At 41.8% G+C, this 20,735-nt stretch overlaps 2 protein-coding genes across 2 annotated transcripts in view; both read left to right on the forward strand.

Moving 5' to 3' along the window:
• Positions 1-1,430: 1,430 nt before the first annotated feature.
• egr3 (early growth response 3) lies at positions 1,431-5,786 on the forward strand (the record flags this gene model as incomplete). Its single annotated transcript, XM_084456810.1, has 2 exons — positions 1,431-1,587; positions 4,681-5,786. 2 exons carry the CDS (start codon positions 1,431-1,433, stop codon positions 5,784-5,786), a joined length of 1,263 nt encoding a protein of 420 aa, XP_084312936.1.
• Positions 5,787-10,293: 4,507 nt separating this feature from the next.
• The window catches only part of bin3 (bridging integrator 3), a 43,414-nt gene continuing 32,972 nt past the window's right edge, over positions 10,294-20,735 (forward strand). The window contains exons 1-3 of the mRNA XM_084456939.1: positions 10,294-10,416; positions 19,728-19,776; positions 20,395-20,435. Coding sequence (XP_084313065.1) covers positions 10,409-10,416; positions 19,728-19,776; positions 20,395-20,435 — 98 coding nt within the window. The 5' untranslated portion in view covers positions 10,294-10,408. The remainder of the gene's footprint in view (positions 10,417-19,727; positions 19,777-20,394; positions 20,436-20,735) is intronic.

Consider the following 20,735-nt stretch of genomic DNA (forward strand, 5'->3'; position numbering starts at 1 on the left):
TTCATGAAATAGGATCCATGACGTTTTGTCTTTGCGGTTCCTTGAATGGTTGGTTGTTCCGATCACTTTTCCACTTTACCAGTTTGCTTAACCGGAACTTTACGAACCAAATACAGAATGGGAGGGGCGGTGCCGGATCAATGCCTTATTTGGAGTTTCCACTTTAGCGGCCACTTGGCAAGACGAGCCCATGGGTTTACTGCAATATTTACAAGCGATTAACTCAAGCAATTACTTTCTTTGTAGGCTAAGCCTGAGTCGCTGCATGAAAATAGTGTTAAATCGAAATGCTATGTTATGATATTCTTATGCCTGCATATTAATGCTTTTTGTATTAAAAATATAGCCTAAATCATAACCTAAACAGTGAATAGGCCTACTTAAAAAGTATTATGAATGATTATGACGAATGGCAGAAGTGGCCTACACAGTCAAGTCAATACACAGATCTGTAGAAACCCACAAATTGACGCCGTTGAAGATGTCCTTGCATAATCTGAATAAAAGTATATCCCCCATAGCGTGTTATAGTATTGGACGCCGCAAGATATTTTAACTAGCCCACTCGACGTGTTTTGCGATTTTACGCATGTAGGCCTATAAGCTAGTAGCAGCGAGCTGAATAGCCTACTATACGTCTTCCCTATTTCCAATTTCGCTGATGAATTAATCTGTGGTCTGGTGACTAGGTTATATTAATTTAACTTCATAAACCATAGTGATTACCATTAACATTAATCAAAGCCTGTAATAGCCTAATGTAGGCCTATGTGACTTGCTCCTGAAACCAGTTACGACAGTTCCTCAGTGCCCCAAAATGAACAAATAAATAAATAAAGTGAAGCGAGAGAAATAAACGTGTCCCATGTTTACTACAACAACACTACATGTGAGAAAACACATATAACCCACAACAAGTTATGAATCTTGGGTCTCGCCGGTAGAACAGCCTGCAGGTCATTTGGGAAGTAACGTTAGCAGGCTTAACTCATCATCGCTTCAGCTCGCTAGAACTGTTCCACTATGAAGTTCCACTGCTGACGTGATGGCTTTGTGTATCCATAAATGGTCATCTACGTCACGCCAATGTTCCGTCCCCCTATTTAACAGCAGAAAGCGCTGGAGTTCCCTATCCGAGCAATACAACGAGAAGCGCTACTTGTGCAACCAACACCATCGTTCCTTTTATTAACAGGTTTCAAATCGCCTACAAGCAAACAAACAGTTCTCACTGTGATTAGATCTATAAGAAAACCCTGTGATAGGCAGGTTGGTCTCGACGGAGAGATATCAGCGCTGTCTCTGACTGGAACTTGGATACAACATCATTTTTTTTTTTTTGATAGACCACCGTGTTTTCAGTTTGAGAGTACTGGTGTATCTATTTGGATACTTGCACGTTGCCATTTATGTCAGACTGAGTAACTGCTATGACAGGGAAACTAGCTGACAAGCTCCCTCTTACCATGAGCAGTTTAATAAACACGATTCCTGAGAGTCTGTATCCTGAAGAGGACATTCCGACGTCTATGAACATTTTCACCAGTACGGATTCTATTAACCACTATTCATCACAAATGAATACAGGTAAGGATGGAATACTTTATGTTTGTTCTGCTTGGGTTCTGCTTGGGTTCTACTGCGCGTCCGTGCTCCGGTCCAATGTGCGTCTTACGCGCAGCGAGGCAACAGTTGGCAGGTTTTGGAGCGCGCGTGTCGACCGTCCCCTCTCCGGCACCTGTTTGCGCTTTACACGCTATTACGCACAAATACCCATAGTCTCTTAAATACTATTTTATCCTGAAAACATATATCAATCAACAGTAGTCTAATAGCCAATATGGGACGTGTCAAAGAAGTGGTGATAGTCACTGTGTTTCCCACAAAGCCATGTCTCTGACCGAATTTTAGTCGAGGTGCGCCCAGTCGCTGCCCTGCAACTTGTTATGATGAATGCGGTGGAATAGCTTCTGCTCTCAAATTATTGAAATGCGATCAAAATATTGCAAGGGTAGGCTTTAGTTTAGTAGTATGGTATTGATGAGGCAACCATGGTTTATTGGGAAAATATCCTTTGGAACAGGCAGCACCGTAGGATTTTAGTGCCTGGTTTGTTGGCTAAACAGAACTGATGGTGGCGTATAACCTTGACGCAAATGAAAAGCCTACCAAACGGCCCGTTTATATAATGCTTCTATTTTATAACACTCTAGTCTAATCTATTTTTGTTTAATGATAATTCAGAGATTGTATTTATGATAAGGTGATGAAACCCGGGGTGGCCTGGCCGCCCCCTATAGCCTGCCTGGCTGGTGGGCGTGCGGCGGTGCATTTCAAACTTCGCAGTCCTGCTCGCTTCCATCCCGCTTAGTTAGAGGTCTATTAGTCAGGCCACAGCAGACATAACCTATCGATTCCTGGAACACTTTTATTTATTTATTAACAACTAGGCTATATTCAGTTCGGCTTGCTCAAATCCATATGGACAGTCCGTATTGTCTATACAATTATATAATTGTACTCTGATGACATTATGTGATGCAAAATGCCGAAGGTGATAGTGAATTTGTGTATCCTACTTAAAACGGTACATTGAATGTTTGAGCCAATTGAAAGGCCAGTCGTGGCGCATTAATCCAACATGTAGGCCTAATGCAGACTAATTACCACACTGGCGCCTCTCCATTCAGAATCACATCACATTGAACTCGCCATCATGACCTGTGGAGCCTATTCATTGTCCATTCATGTTCTCACTCAATCCAGTGATATCAACAAAATAATGTATAGAAATTTAGATAGACTAAACAATTTATTTTCTTTTTTTTTCAAAACTGATATGAAATTAGGTGATCAGGACATCAGACTTTTTTAGGAAGGTAAGCCAAATTATGTCTTAATAATTTATATGTCCTGTTATATAATTACTATTATCATCACATATATGTCTAACTCAGAGCAACTTGCTGCAAATTATAGGCTCATCAAAGATGTCCAAATTATTGAGTTCAATAGGTTAGCTCTAACAAATGTGAAATAGATCGTTATAAATCTCCTGTAGCCTAGACGAAGCTGTCCTCGATGATAAGACAAAACAATCAGAATCCACGTCTCCAGTGCCACTAGACCTGCGCTTTATCATCACCGTGTCCTTCCTCACGTCCAACAGGGTTCGGCGATGCTTTAACGTGACCTTTGCGGTGGAGAACTCTCTCCACGTTTCAGAGATGATGTCAGTATTGATAATCATGTAATATTTAACAAATGTCATGAGAAGGAATGAAACACCAATACTAAAGTGAGGGCGCCGCAGAATGCATAGATGCGTCACGTAAAGACAGCACTAGAGGATTTAGAAAATTAAGACACCCAATGAGTAACATTTGGAGGAAACCAGATTTGATATCTAACGTCAGGTGTGTGTTGACACAAGAATCAGGAAGAAAAAAAAAATCACTCCAGCATGATACAGCTCAGGAGTTTCTTGTATCTGAGTACCAGGCCTACTAACAAGACAAGAGATACAACTGTTCCTTTTTGCATCTTTTTTTTTTAGTAAAAGTTTAAATTTCACCATCACAACAATTCAAATATGTGCCAAAAATGTCAATGCTCTGTGTGTAGCCTACCTTATGTGTTAAATAATACAGTGCACAATGTATGTAATTTTGGTTTTGTTTGTGTCATCATGAGTTGCCCTAAGCCAAATTCTGGTAAACAGACAGTAATTACTGAATATATAAGCACCCCTGTGTATAATTTATTGCAGTGATAAAGAAAATCAGTTTTTTCTCTGTCATATGAATTCTGTTCAAATTTATTGCCATGCAGTTTTACAACGCACTGGGAATTTGCTTTCAAACACATCTGAATAAAAGGTATGCCAATTCAGGACTGCATGAGATATTTTTAATCGCAGGCATCTCCTTTTGAAATTCAGTGTGATACTGTAAGATCAGTAAAACACACAGGCAAAAGAGCAAAAAAGTTCCTGCTAACATGGTGAATACAGCTACTGTATTCTCCCAAATGTGAAATATTGACCCAGTGCTCCTGAGTAGGAAGCACTCACCACTTGCATTTTGCTCATTTTGTGGGTAGACTTTCTTTTGTGCAAAGCTGTTTTGAATGTATCTGTGAGCATGATAGCAGTGGTCTGGCTCACACCCTGCTGTAAAGATATCACATCTTGCCATTCAGTGTGGCTCGCCTCCTGTGCGACATACTATGACTGGATCAAAGGGGGTGTTTAGGTCTTGATTTATGAGAGCTTGTGTGTGAGAGAGAGAGAGAGAGAGAGAGAGAGAGAGAGAGAGCAAGAACACTTTTAGATGCACTAGTCAGTCGACAAACTTACAGGTCTGACAACACACACAATTTCCTTATGATCTGAATTGGTCTTATTTGTGATCTATTGTTGGCAGACTGTTCACAGAGATATGCAGAGAATCTGAATTATGGACTAACCGAGGACTGTCACTGAAATCAAGGAAGTTCATGCTCGGCTTCTAGACTTTTGGACCTTTTGCACATATTTTAGTGCACTATGTAATGTGTGCTTCTTGTTATCGTTTTATGCATCATTATCAGATCAGGTTATGTAAGTTGTGTTTCATAATAATGTTTCGACAATCAAGTGAGTGATTAATTGACTCTGTGTGCTTGTTCCCTGTCACCCAGATAACATCATGGATTTGGGGATGGGCAGCGAGAAGGGGACGGCAGAGATCCAGTATGGCTCCAGCTTCCAGTCCAACCGCAGCGGTCAGACGGTCACCTACCTGGGGAAGTTTGCCTTCGACACTCCCCCGTCAGGGGGGATCGGAGGGTCCGGCTGGTGCTCAGATAACAACATCATTAGTTTAGTCAGTGCAGGAATCCTGGGGGTGTCCCCTTCCCCCGGCACTATCACCACCCAGACCTCGTCATCTGGAGCCAGCATGGGCGGCCAGTCGTCAGACATGGAGCAGGTGTATGGTCCGCCGCTGCCCGCGTATTCCACCTGCAGTGACCTGTACCAGGACCAGGTCTCCTTCCACCACAGTCCGGCCACGAGCACGGCTCTCCCTTACCCCACCAATGACTACCATTCCACGGCCAAACCCTCCATGGACAGCAGCCTCTTCTCCATGATACCCGATTACAACCTTTTCCACCATCAGGGTGAGGTCGGCGTGATGGAACACAAGCCCTTTCAGAGCATGGACCCCATCCGAGTCAACCCCCCGCCCATCACACCCCTGGAGACCATCCGAGCGTTCAAAGACAAACAGCAGATGCACCCGGGGTTCATCGGTGGGCAGCAGCACACCCCTCAGCACCACCCTCCACCACAGACCCTCACCCTCAAACCCATCCGGCCACGGAAGTACCCCAACCGGCCCAGTAAAACCCCCGTGCACGAGCGCCCGCATGCCTGCCCGGCGGAGAACTGCGACCGTCGCTTCTCGCGCTCGGACGAGCTGACGCGCCACCTCCGCATCCACACGGGCCACAAACCCTTCCAGTGCCGCATATGCATGCGCTCCTTCAGCCGGAGTGACCACCTGACCACCCACATCCGCACGCACACGGGCGAGAAGCCCTTCTCCTGCGAGTTCTGTGGACGCAAGTTTGCGCGGAGTGACGAGCGCAAGAGACACGCCAAGGTTCACCTCAAACAGAAGGACAAGAAGCCCGTCGACAAGGGGAGCGGGGCGGCCGGCAGCCACAGCTCTCCCCCCAGCTCCTGTGGGAGTGGGGGGGCCGCCAGCGGCAACATCATGACCGTCACTACCTGTGCGTAGAACGGACCCCCGCCACACCCTATCAGAAGAGACCGAGGAGGAAGGAAGGCCATCCAGCCATGTGACAAATAGGTGACTTTACTCTCTTTCTCTTCATTCCTCGTCTCTCTCTTTATTTCCAGGTAATACTTCCCCCTTCTATTTTGAGATGGACCTTTGTTTTAGGAATAGGGAGGGAAAGGTTGTTTTCCTCTTTCATGTTAAAGCGACGGGGAGACTTGTCACTATGTAAGACAGCATCAGCAGGCAGGAGGGCATCGGGACACGTCGGGTCCCAAGAGTGTCTTAAGTTGTATCATGTCTTGTGTTTTTAAGTGAAATTCACTAAGAATCCTGGACAAGGCTTGGCGCCACAATCAATCAAATATAGGTTGAAACAGGCTGAATTACAAAAGAGGGTGGAGATATGTCTGGGATGTATGCATTTATTTAATTGGGTTGTTATAAAGTGCAATCGGTTGTATTTGTGTACTGTCATTGATACCTTATTAGCTGCACTTGCAAATGCCTGTCTTTTTGTTGAAAAGTATTTTTTTATATTTGATTGTTGTTTTTCACAAACGAATGTGCCAAATGTGTTGTGATTATACTGCAAACTCTGTTCTCTTAATCGTGCCTGGGATTAACCAAATGTAGGAAAGACATCAAGTAAGTTTTAGGCATAGATATCTGGTAGACGGGAAACCCAAAATATTCAAATTTTCTCATATTTTTTGCAATTGGGAGCATCTGACATAACTGTCTTTTCGCAAACGGGTACATATTTCAAAACAATATCCTTGGCCCACCTACACCTGAGCATGTAGCTTATCCACATGAGACCTGGAGGAAAGTTTTGGACAGCACACTGAAGGATATCAGATCAGTACTGTAAAATGATAACATTTTAACAGGAATAACATAGTGTCAAAACATTTTTGAAATGAATGCATAACCCTTGTACACGTGTCTTGTCAGTTTTTGTATTTTTCTATATTCATAAAATTCACTTTTAATTACGTATGCAGGTGCAGTATGTGCACGTCTAGGACAGACAACCATATTTAAATGAAATTATTAAAGTTACAAGTAAAAGACACATTTTAATGTGCCTCTGTGCTGCAAACCAGCAACATGTTTGGAATGCTTGGCTAAGACATACCAGCTTTGCATGTTATTCGACACATTAAGGTAACATGACGCAAATGTTTTGCATATTGTTGTTACGGTGATCAACATCTGTACTTAGAAAGATATGGCCATGTTTACATCTTTTATTATACAGAGATATTCTGAATTGAGAATGGAGGCAATTGTTATTTTTGTACAGTAGTATATTGTATACAGGTAGTTATGACACTTTTGTACTCTGTCAAAGGCACCATAATCCAGTATTAAATTGTGCATTTGTGTGCAAGTGTATGTACACAGTATGTAAATACAAATGTATACATACACTAAATTTCAATTGACTGAATGCTTGTGCGGACGGTGTCTCCATGCTTTTGATGTAGGCCTAGTTATGATGCAGAATATTTTATGGTCATAAGTCATAGCCAAAGTCATTGGAGCACTGAAGCAGTGCCAAATGGGGTCTGTTACTTTCCATTTCAAACATAACTTATTTTATTTGTACCTTCTGTTGAAATGAAGTTCTAAGTGGTTTGAATTTACACTGATGTGTTCTTAAACTCAATAGATTTTTTTTTTTAATTACTGAGATAAAATCTGGTGTATCTTCACGTATGCCAAAGTACAGTAAATATACATATATCCTTTTGTCTCTGACAATAGATGAACCTGTAAAACTATCATGGGTTTTCAAAACCCTGATTAGATTGATTGGTGAAATGACATACAGTTACATGTTCCTTGACTATAGAAAATATGGTAGCCTACTTCAATGATCTGGTATTATCAAGCTAAATCTTTGTCATGCAAGAATTTGGGTTAAAACATTATTTGTGGCACATGTTTAAATACACTATAGGGTAATGTGAATGTATTCTAGACCCATGAGCTATTTACATTAATGAATGGCCATTCATTTGAAGAATAGAAATCAAATCAGTTTTTAAAACAGAAGTACTCACTTTTGAATACAGCCATCTTTGTTCTCAATGCTGTAGTCAGTTCAAGTCTATATGTGTCTCCAGGTTGTATCTGTTTGCAGAGCAGCTCTCCTCATCTTATTAATGCCCTCCATCTTGCATCCTTAATCACGGTTGAATGTGCTGTCTGTGTGTTTGGTGCATACTACAATGCTTACATTCGGACAATATTGGAGAAACTCTTTCACGTTGTGATTAACAACAACCAAAATCTTTAGTGAAATTGTAAGGCAGACAAAGAGGATTTGTCAAAGCATTTGCCCCTGAGGAAACAACAGTGTTTCCAATGCCACAGTTGAGCCTGTGCAAACCAGTTCTCCTTGCATGGCTTCCTGGAAAGTGTCGACGTATTCTCCAATTAATTTGGCCTCAGAAAATCCTTCCTCAGCATGAGCTGCAGTACCGTTTATGAATGGCAGAACTGAAATGAATACGCTGCACAACAGCTTTGATTCTCAATATACTGTGTAGTTTCACATATTGTCTGATATAAACAACAACTGTGTCAGAGATACTTGATCACGGATTAAAGCCTGAGACTCTAAATGAAAATGGAGAATGATGGCACAAAAATACCTAATAAACTGACATACAATGTGGTTTGTTGGATCCAAGTGTGATTTGCCTTAAACAAAATTGAATGTCTCTAAACATATATATGTGAGGCCTGAATCTTCCAGCACAACATGAAGTCTGATTAATAATTTAAAGATACTGATTCAGCAACAAAACCTCTCCAGTATCACCAATATAACAAAGTTTGTTTTAAGAGATCCACTCTAGATGTGATGCATGTAGCTACAGTATGTGAGCTTTTTATAAAAACCTAATTCATGATATATGTGAGGAGAAAGATGTGTGTGAAGGAAAGGAGAAACATCCATCTGTCATTCATAGCAATCCATTCATTCATTCATTCATTCATTCATTCATTCATTCATAGCAGGTTAATAAAAGCAGTGCAAACTCAGTAGTCATCCCTCCCTGACCTGCTTTGTCCTTTGTCTCAGACTTCTCAGAGGTCTCCATCGCCATCTCCATCTAGAGCTTGTTTATTTGGTATATTTTGGCTTTTCTGGGTAGCTGTGTTTAATATTGATCCCGTGTGACTGAAGAGAGGAGAGAGCTTGCCTCATATCTTTGTCTTGTCCTGGTAGTGTTCTGCTCCACCCTGGACCTGAGCCAACCTTACCAGCCATCGTTGTGCCAAATTGGGTTGCAGGGTTGGTTGATTAAGAACAATGTGTGATGAGTGCTCCACAGAAGGAACGAAAATGTAAACGTGACCTCCAGCTCCCAGCTCAAGGCAGCCCTTCGCTGATGTCTGTGTTTACTCGTTTAATTCACTCCCAGCAAAGCTGTCTTTGTGCAAGGTCATTTCAGACTCAAGTAAATACTCACACAATATTTCTAGCCAGAGCAGAAAATACTGTAAGTGTAGACTGTGTCTGGCTCATCTTATCTTGGGTAGTAAAAGCTGTTGACTGTGTCAGGGATGGTATCAGAAATTCTCAACATGGACGACAGGCGACTAAATGCACTTGGTAAATTGTTTTGACGGACGTTTCTTTGTTATCTCTCGTGTTTCCTTTCATGATATCCTCATGTTTGCATGTGCACGGATATGTTCCAAACATTTTTCGCCACCATACGATTCTAAAGGTGGTGCTCTATAATTTTGTAATGCATGAAACTGATTACTATGGTGGGAACTTTAAACTGAAATTAAATGGGACAAACTGCTGAACAACAATGGTAAAACAATTTGGGAAATCACACTGGGATTAGATCATTGTTTTGTTGACCTTTTTTCAAAGAAAACAAGAGGTCTTGTTTAAAATGTTGTGGATGTTTTTACTTGTTTTATATTACCTTATAATAAGGTCATAATATTAATTCTGAATATTGTAATGAAATGTATTATACTATCCTCTGTGATGGGGAGATGCGCTCCCCTCATTGTTTACTTGGCACTTAAGTTTATTGTGATGCAATTGTTTTGTCATTTCTATGTAGAGTACTTGAATAAAGAAAAAATGAAACAGTGCGGATGCATTGAGTGACATTTTTTTTAGATCATATTTAAAATGAAAATAGTAAAACTGACAATAAATGTTCCTGTCACAAAGGTCTGGGTAAAAAAAATAAAGAATATGCTTCAGGACCAACACAGGCCTACACTGAGGTCAGCTATTTCACCTCTTATGTTTACTATCTAAATAACTAGATATAGATATCCAGCTATACTAAATATCTACAATCTATATCATGACCAGGTTTCTTGGCGATATCAATCTTTGTGTACCTAAGATTCTTTGAGCATAGGATGATTGGTAGGGTGATGATCACTCAACAGATGGCTTCCACACTGAAGTGCGTCTGTCTCACAACGTTCGCCCACTCTGCTTTCCGTAGTTTAAAGCTAAGAAGCTACTTCCTGTTTATCTACCTAACTACTCGTACTCTAGATGTTTCTGTATTCTGAAGAGAGAAAAACGTCCCAATGAAACTGGATTAGGCACTTCTGACAAAATGAGTTGGTATGTATTCCTAATCATACATTTAAATACAAGCACTCTTATAAATGAACCTTGTAAGACGACAAGCAGCTAGCTTAGCTAACGTTAGCATCCCAGTAAACAGCTAGCTAGCCAGGCTAGTTAGCTCACGTTAGCTAGTTGGCTAATAAAGCAAGATAACTGACGTTAACTAATGTAGGAGTGTTTACTATATTTAGATAAAGTATAGCTAGCTAACGTTAGCATGTTTGTGTGCGTGTTTGCCTTAGCTAAGTTAGCCAGCCAGCTAATAAAGTATACTTCTTAATAGCATAGCTATAACTTAACAATGTGGCTGTAAATTACTCTAATCTACCTAGTAACAAGTGTATCTGAGTCCCTCTGAAACCAACCTGCTAGCTACTAAGTTAGCTAACTAACTTTACACCTGACTGCCCTGTACCTTCACCCCACCTTTTACTCTATCTGCTAGACACCCCCAACTCTGCTTCTCAAAATTAAGTGATCATAGTTTTTCAGTGATTAACTCTGTAGGTTGGTACTTCTCATTAACTCTGTAGGTCTGGTGAATCACAGATGGTTTTTTGGTATATGATGCAGTAATTGAATGATTTGAATAGACCATGACGGCAACATGATGGTGGGGTCATCAGTGCTGGGGTGTTTACAGCTGTGTCTATAGGCAGGACTGTGATGTGAATATGTGACTTGGATTTGTGATGACCTCCCCCCCCCCAAGTGGCAGTGATAACTGAAGCCGCCCAGTCGGCAGTGGCTGTGAGGATGCTTCCACCAGCACGCACACCCAGGGTCGAGGTCAAGGGTGGGGTGCGAGTCCAGTGAAAGGGCCCTTTATGAACTTTGCTGACTGGTGCATTCCAGTTAGGCCCTCACACTTGCTTCCGTGACGTAAGAGATTTGACTCTGGGTTCATCATCAGAACAATCACACCCCTAATGTCCTCAACCAGCTCTCTGTGCTGCATAGAACAGCGTAGTTTTAGTGATATGTTATCCCATTACTGATGATGGCGTACACTGAGCAAAATGTCATTGCTGCTTCCTGTTGTAGCATAATTTGTGCGGGTAAATAAAAACGTTCTTTTGTTCGTGCATACGTCGGGACTAGACTAGTGACGTTTGTTAGCGTAAAGCAGTTCTCTATGAGGTTTTTTCTTGAAGTCCTAACTACTCTCCATGGATTAGCCAATGACTAGTGTAAAGGTCTCGTGAAGGGCCTGTTACTTATCCAATATTGGAGTTTCTCCAAATTCATCTGATAATTTTTAGATACTATTGGGCCTGATATTTCAAACTATCCCAATATCTTGTTTCTCTCAAGGGATTTTGTGTTGTTCTTGCAGGTTGATGACCGTAGTGTCACTGTTATGGGCTGAATTAGCCTAGGCCTTCTGCTTCTGTTGGAATATCTCATATCACCAGCGTATTTGGCTGAATGTGACACTAGTTTCCCCCTGAACTAGGAGACAAGGTTGTGATATCTACTGTTTTATGTAGCCATTCCACTGGCATGCTCAGAGCAAACTTTCATGAATGAAATCATTGATAGTTCCTTATGACAGCAGTTCAGTAAGTGTCCTACTCAAAACGCCATTATTTTGGTTTTATCAACATTCCTTAACATCACTGCAGGTAGGTTTTTACTGCTGAATTTAATTAAATTTTGAAAACATTTCATTGAGTATTTTAATCATCAAGCATGCAGTGTGGGAACAACACTATGAAATTCAAATTATCTTAAACTACACCCAATTTGTATCTTTGCAGGCTTTATACTGTGGCAATAGACCTTTAGGATACATATAACTGGTCAGTCCTGCTGCTTTAGAAAAGTCTCAAAAGAATCATCACAAATGCTTCTCATAGCTAAGACCCCTCTCTCTCTCTCTCTCTCTCTCTCTCTCTCTCTCTCTCTCTCTCTCTCTCTCTCTCTCTCTCTCTCTATTTGCCACACTCTGGTAATTCTGGGAATAGAAGCCCAAATTGATTCTTGAACAGGGAAAATGATCCACGATTACACGCGAAATTGCAAACGCATATCACACCACCATTGAAGAGCATATCAAACAGGTGATTTACGAGTTTGAGCTACAGCAATCAAGCGTATGTTTTTCTTGGCTAGTAGCATAGTCTATATTGTTGTGAGTTTAAAATGCAGCTGTCGAGCCTTCCAACCAATGCCAACAGTCACCAACAAATACATTTCTATCCCCAACAAATACATTTCCATCCCCGTTAGTGTTCCATGTCTGGTGCGCATTTCTTGCTTTTAAAATAATCTTTTTTGTGACGAATCCAAAAAGATGGCCTACTTTTATTTAAATCTCTAATTGCTTAATCTCAATCAGCGCCACTGTGATAACAATATTATAACCTAACTGTTCACCTTATTTATTTGTTTGTTTGTTTGTGTATTTATGTTGATGAATGGTTGTAAACTCCATGAACTCGGACAGGTATATTGCCATTAATCTAAACAGTTCCCTTTGCTTCCCAACCATCATCTCATCTACTTCCTGTTGCTGCATTTTTTTTGTTTAATTCTTTCATGTTTTGAGCGCAATCAACTTTACCAAGAAGACAAAATTAAGTCCATCCATTCACCCAATTTCATCCACTAGTGCAGCTAGATAGGGGCGGCTGTAGCTCAGTTGGTAGAGCGGGTCGTTCAATGATCGAAGGGTCAGTGGTTCGAATCCCAGCTCCGACTGTCCACATGTCGAAGTGTCCTTGAGCAAGACACCTAACCCCAAATTGCTCCCAATGAGCAGGTTAGCACCTTGCATGGCAGCTGCCGCCATTGGTGTGTGAGTGTGTGTGTGAATGGGTGAATGAGAGGCCATTGTAAAGCGCTTTGAGTGCCGCTAAGGTGGAGAAGCGCTATATAAGTGCCGTCCATTTACCATTTATAAGGCCTGCCTTACTTGGTTCACCACATCATCAGGTCATCCACAGACAGGTCTCCCATCTTCCTAAGTTCCTCTTCTCATATTTTCCAGTTATCCAAACTCCATTATCCAATTCCTATTTTGATTTTTGATCAATGACTCACACGTGAACAAACCAATTCCTAGGCTTGTTCAATGATTACAGATCAGGATTGCTGACATAAACCCATTCAATAGCCTACTGTACCTCTCGTCATATTATGGGATCCGTAACGTGAGGGAATGGATGAAGGACATAAAATAAACTCATTATAAGGACTATATATTGGAACATTTTAACTGAATTAGATGATTGAATAGAGAATATAATTCATAAAGAAAAGGGCAGGAGAGCTGGGAGGTTCAGGCAGGTGTGATGAAGGAGCTACTTGGTCGGGAACACAAACTGATCTGGGATCTGGGAGCCTCCCCACGCGTATAGCAGCGTAGCTCAATAAAGGCCAGGGCTCAACGCTAAGGTTTCTTTAACTTGCCCAGTCGGGGGGTCAGAAATCTACTGGCCCAAAGTCATTTTTTACTGTCCCGAATACAAATAGTTTTATTTAAGCTGGTATCAATTAAAAACAGACTACAGTACATTTTATGTCATTTATTATAAATATTGAATTCATATATTAAGCAAATGAAACATTTAAACTTCAGGAAGTGCAGGAAATCAGAACCATATATGGTCACCAAAGATGGGAAGAACACAGAGGCTTCTCTTTTCAACATTACATAGGCCAGCTGAAAAAGAAAACCACCATTGAGCTTTTTATTTTTTAATTTTATTTTTTATAAACACGCTGAGCATTGAAAAAATGCCAGTGGCCCGATCGGACCAGTGAGTTATATCTTTACACGCCCGACGTAGCTGTTTACTTGCCCCTGGCCATCGGGCAAGCGTTATTGTTGAGCCCTGAAGGCTTTTTAACTTTTTGCCAGTTACATTTTTTTGAAGAGAGAATATTATTATTTGACGTGTCTACTCTTGTGTGGCTTATGATTTGAAACGTCTACTTTTGGGGGGGAACCTGTAGGCTAAAATTTAATACAGTTTAAGTTATGTCGTACATTATAATTCGCTTGCTGTTTTTTGCGTGACTCGTGTTATTCTTATTTTAAAATTTATATTAGGCTAACTATAGTATCCACTAAGATAGGCTACTATATAACTCAAACTCGTAAATCACCTGTTTGATTGGTTTAATGTAGTGAACACAGCGTTTCAGTGTAGCCCTATTCGTATAGTTTTTACAAAAGCCCTCGGATCTGCCCATTACACTAGAACAGTTCTGCCTATTACACTAGAACAGTTCTGCCTATTACACTAGAACGCAGCTCCGGATTTCGACCTCCAAAACGTGGCTCCAGCCGTATCGATCCGCCTCTGGGTTCGAGCTTCGTTTTGGCCGTGGTCGTGTAATCGCTAGGCGCAAACGTGGGTCTTTTTCGGGAATAACGCCGACAAACGTAGTAGTGCAGTCGGGGTCTGCGTAGGCTATTAGAAGGAAGAAAGCTGCCCTTCAAGAACTCCCACTTGACATTTTGCGTAAGATTGAACCACCAGCTGGCATTAGGCCTACCTTATTCCGCTCCTGCCTCATGTGATCTGCTGCAGGTGAAGATGAGTCACCCTGATTGACCTCATGAATTCCAGTGCGTGACAGAATTGTAGTTTTCCATGATGGTGTTGGCTCACCAGAAGTATGACATAGATGAAACTTACTTTCCCTCCAGCTATTACTGCCACTGCCTTTTATACAGCTAATTAACAATTGGGGATTGGTCTGGCAACAGTCACTAGTTTATGAATTGATGGAGTTGGTAGGGGAGGTGGAGTGGTTGTTTTGGCGAAATCATGCGTCTGTTGTGAAAGCGATCACTGTTCCAAAATGTTTTGAATTGCTTGTTTTGAGGGTTGAGTGGTGTTTACCGACCGCCTTCTGCTGATGCCAGCTCTATTGATAAAACTGTAGAATTACTCCCTCTATTCAAATTCTGAAGATTGCGATGGGCGACTTTAATCTAGACTGTCGTGAACAAAGTGGACAGCTCCTGAGAAAGCCAAGGTGCTACTCTATCTTTGAATCAAATCCTCTTAAACGGAGCGTGTTTGTCAACAAATGAAATAAATGTTTCTGAAAAAACAAGAGTGCAAAGCCATCTGAACATCATCAGTCTCAGCCATGCAAAATATATTATGAGAGATATCCTCTAAAAAAGCTTGGACACTGATAGATTTCAGATTTCTCCTCGCAACAGTGACCGCGTTTTCACCAATGTCATACTTCTAGCACATGCCGTGGGGCAGTGGTCACTTATACCCAAGACAAAAAACCCCACATGCTGAAATCCTGTAACATCTATTAGAGAAGATTAAATGAATACGGGTAGATCTTGCATAATTATTAAGATTTGGCCTAGTGGGCCAGAAATCAACAAATACATTCAATAAACAAAATCAATCAGAAATTAACAACAAGCTTAGCTTATCCTTTTTTGTGCTAGCATTTTGTACTTGCTCTTTGCACTGTCCTGTCTCGTCCCTGCAACCTGTCCAATGTTGTCTCCATGTTATGTACCACGGCCGAAAGCAAATTCCTAGTACGTTGAAAAATGGCATGGCAAAAAATGAATTCTGATTTTGAAACGTCAGTTAAAACAGCTACGAGTTGACACATAGTGGTTAGAATTCATACTTTTCAATTGGGCAAATAATGGAAGAACCTCCAACTTCAGAGCAAGTTAAAGGACATTTCAAGTGTTTGGAGTATCAAAGGAAAAAGCAGTTTTTCCAAGTTCAGTGCTCGAGGTACCCTAAACACATCAGTCATTGGATCGAGGCAAGTAAGTTCCAGGATTCCATTCTAACAATGAAGTGATGTAAAGAGGTATCTTACCAATAAGAGCTTTACAAATAAACAAATACCAGTGATACAGTAGTTGCACCTTTCAACACAAGGCCAGCCTACCTTATCATACAAGACATAATGATGATTATCATATCTGTCAGCAGTAATAAATCTTAGGGCAGAGTGATAGACCGAGTCCAGTTGTTTAAGAGTTGAGGTGGCAGCATGCAGCAGCCAATTTTCTGTCACAGCTAGGCTGCCCACATGAAACTTAAATGAAAAAATGTAATTGAGCCACAAGCCAAGATATTTACACTCAGTGACTCACTCAGTGCAAGAGCCACTAACAGTATAGATATATGCACTTCATCATAATCAATATTTCTGGCTCTTGAGAACGACATAAATTTAGTTTTACTAGCAGGACTATTTAAGATTAATAAAAACTTAATGAAGGGCATTAAAAGAAAGCAGCACATTATCAGGTAGTGGTGCAACGGATCAAAAAACTCACGGTTCAGATCGTATCACGGGTTTGAGTCACGGATCGGATCACGGGTTTGAGTCACGGTTCGGATCGTATCACGGGTTTGAGTCACGGTTCGGATCGTATCACGGGTTTGAGTCACGGATCGGATCGTATCACGGGTTTGGGTCACGGATCGGATCGTTTTTCGAATCAGGAAAAAAAAGACAACCCAAATACAACTTTGCTTTCCATTTAGCACTTCAAGCAAGGATGTTTTGCCCATTTAAATAAAACTAATATTCAACTCAAGATGTCCATCCAATGCTTAAATAAAATGTTAATTATTTAAAAATACATTAAAGTGCAATATAAGGCATTATACCTTCTACCTTCAAACATGGACAGTGAATGGAAAAACAACTTGTGAGCCAGGTCCTGCCTCATTCACTGCATTTATTAGTTTTTTTAGCATTACCTGTGGTGACTGGGATATTAGTATTGGGCCTCTCTAGCTTCCTCTCTGCTACTGCTTCCCGTCAGTACCTGCGCCAGATTTGTGCCTGTGTGACTCTCATAGAGGGCAGTAATTCGCCAACCTGGCTTAAATATTCGTGGACATTGTAGCTAAATCTGTCGGTGGAAAAATAATTTTTTTTAGCAGATGTCTTAGTTATATCAAGATTAAGCTAACTATTGGTATCGGTGTGTTTATCAGTGTCATATTTATTATCGATGATCCGTTGCACCACTGTTATCAGGGGTCACTTGAACAGTCAGCAGTACAGTACATAATAGTATCGTCTGCATACAAATGGGCATGACAACCAGTAAATGAAGAAACAATATTAATATAATATAAATGGTAAAAAAGGACAGGACCCAAAACTGAGCCCTGCAGCACAGCTTCAGTTATAGACAGGAATTCAGATTGGGCAGAACTCAATTTCACACACTGACGCCTGGAAGATGGATTATCCTGGATCCATTCACATGCACCTCTATCAAAGGCAACACTAGATCTTTTTAAATGTACTGTAGGTGGTGATAGGCTGTATCAGAAGCTTTTGACAGATATATAAACACCTACCTCTTATCTACTGCTGAAATTATATGATTTGTAATCAATGTCATGGCTGAAATTGTGCTGTGTTTGGCTCTGTGGACTTGAATGATTAGAAAGACTTGAGTTGGTTATTTTCCAAGGTCTCCAGAACTTTAGCCAAGCAAGGTAGCCTGGATATAAGACGGTAGGTTATCCGTAAATTATTCCTATCGAAAACAAGTATTAAATTGACATTTCGAATATGAACAAGTAAAAGGATTCCATGACGCATAAACAGAATTATTTCATTTGTAATGATAAGTCTATACTGTCCCAGAATTGTCCCAGACACTATATCTTTGTGTCCCAGGTGCTCTTTCTACTGTCCGGGACGAGACATCCTTCATTTTGAGTGCTGACGTACATACTTTAATGATACCCCTAGGGGAAAATCTGGCCTTTCAGCTGTGGAAAAAATACAGCAAAGGTTGGAAATGTAGATACAGAAGCATTGAAAAAATCATCCGTCCTTCTAAATCAAAGTCCTCAGTCTATCTTCCAACAGGGTGAACCTAGAACAACAAGGGAAGACTAGGCGACTCCTCACTGCCAGTAGCAGTCTTTCTGTTATTCTCTATTTCCTCATTGCTACTTATCGCTGTGCTAGTTTAAAAAAAAAAAAATTGAGCTGCCATCAAAGGCAACCATGACACGCACACACACACACACACACACACAAACACACACACACACACACACACACACACACACACACACACACACACACACACACACACACAGTGTTGTTCCCTGGTTGCACGAGGCCCTGCCTTACACCCTCTCCTTGCCATCTCATTAGTCTACGCACCTTTCTTTCTGTCTCTGACGCTGTGTCACCCAGCCTGTCAACTTCTAACCATCATGCGCCTCAACAATAGCAACAGAACACGACATCGCATGCTTGCTGTCCTAACTGAAACCGTTAAATTTCCTTACGAACGCCTGTCAACGCGAGCGACAGGAGGAAAATATGAACAGGGCGTGCGTCAAAAGGTCAGTTAAAACGTCGCGCTGCGTCGCTTGCGTCCAGTTAGGACGTAACAATAGAAAACAAAGCAATGGAACGCATTTTGTCGCTGACGCTCGCTCGCGTCGTGTGTAGTCAGGACACGGTGTGTTCATAAGTATATAATTACCGTCACATCACTGATAACCCATGACCGTGTGCTCTGATAATACAAACTCTGCGTTCTTACAGATTCCCTCTGATCACGAGGAAACAACTTATCAAGTTAAACATGCTTACTTAAGTTGGTGTAAGGAGAATAAAATATTATTATTGCCTAAAGAAAAGATGCATATTGCAGATCCCTATCAAAATGACTGTTGTGTCTGTATGTTTTAAACATAAGGGTTCACTATTGATTTGACTTCAGATCTTGGAAATTACATCTAACATCGGTAGTTCTGAACAGCCTTTCCCAGTGGCTGTGGTAGACAGGACACGGCTGTTTGAGAGCGGCAGATTGATGCGCTGTGAACTGTGATGCTGTATCCCCCATTTACAGCAATCTGCCAACCCGTGGCAAGTCTCTCCAGCTTGTGGGCCTGTGTTTGATTGGTTGTGGGGGGACCTGCAGGAAAGCCACTCGGTGCAGAGGGGACAGCCACTTCTAATTAGTGATATCCGCCAGCAATGGAAGCCAGATGTGGCGTGCGATGACAGGAAGTCAACGCGCAAAGCCTGTGGATGCCGCGCTCCGGAGAGGAAGGGGTTAACGGCGTTGGATTGACAGCCAAGCGAGACACTTGTTCACTCACACACACCTCTTAACACTCGAGGCTCCCCACCACCCCGAGGAAGCCCCTTTGAAATGGGCTTTTTCTTTAGGTCAACATATCAAATCTGCTAAGTTGTATTTGGGTCTTCCATGTGTTTGATTCAAGGGTGTGTTCTTCATGTGTTCACCGTGTTTGTTATCCTTTCCCCCATCAATTCGTTCTTTTTTGTGGTTTCAGGATCCCTTTCAAGATCGGACAACCAAAGAAGCAGATCGTCTCCAAAACTGTAAGCACGCTCCCTCAACCTGTGAATAATCACCAGAGAACATCAATGGCCGACGCTGTATTATTCCTCCCCGGCTCATGTAGCTGGCGGCCGCCACTGCGTTGTGTTCACAATAGGAGCATAATGCGTCGAGTCAATCAGCGAAATGGGACAAGTGTCGTATCAATGCGCCAACGCAGGGGGGTCCGTGCGGTGGGGGTGCCAATTTGTCCGCGCCATCCGAGGGGGCAGAGGTGGCTGCCTTGAAGTGCCAGTGTGTGGGTGTTCTGCTTGCTGAGGAAAACCACTTCCAGAGTAATGGGCCTGTGGCCCAGCAGACACTGTCAGAATAGGCTCCCAGCTTCCTGTGCCATCTCAGGCCAAACCCAGGGAGTGGGCCAGAGCACAGCCCTCCGCTCACTAACTGGCAGCTGCATCCCTTAATGTTTATGTCTCCATCTTGAGGACCATGGAACCACAAGACAGGAACCCCTGCTACCTCTGTGACCACAGTTGGCCTGTACAATCAGCACTGTCTGGTGTGAGGGGGGTGTCTGTCAACACGACCTTTTGAACATGAACATGAATGTAAATTGGAGAAAAATGTCCTCTCGATAATGTGCTTTTTTTTGTTTACAGGTTGAAAGAGACTTTGAACGAGAGTATGACAAGCTCCAAAAGTAAGTTATTTATCCAATGTGTTTTTACATCATTAATTTAATGCCCGAAATCCGCAGTTTCAGAGATTACACAAACAGAGGGTGAAATCAAGCTAAGCTGGGAGAGGCTGTTCTATTTCAGCTGCGGGGATTTTATTGATTCGAAGGTTAACGTGTCTTTTCACTCTCCAGGCCTTCTGCATGTACACTTTTCACCTTGAAACAATTATCTCCAGCAACGAAGTGAATGTGTTCAGACCCGTTCTCTCAACCGACCCCACTCGCCAACCGACCCCACTCACCAACCGACCCCACTCACCA

The sequence above is a fragment of the Borostomias antarcticus genome (assembly GCF_949987555.1).
Source record: "Borostomias antarcticus genome assembly, chromosome: 23".
NCBI lineage: Eukaryota > Metazoa > Chordata > Actinopteri > Stomiiformes > Stomiidae > Borostomias > Borostomias antarcticus.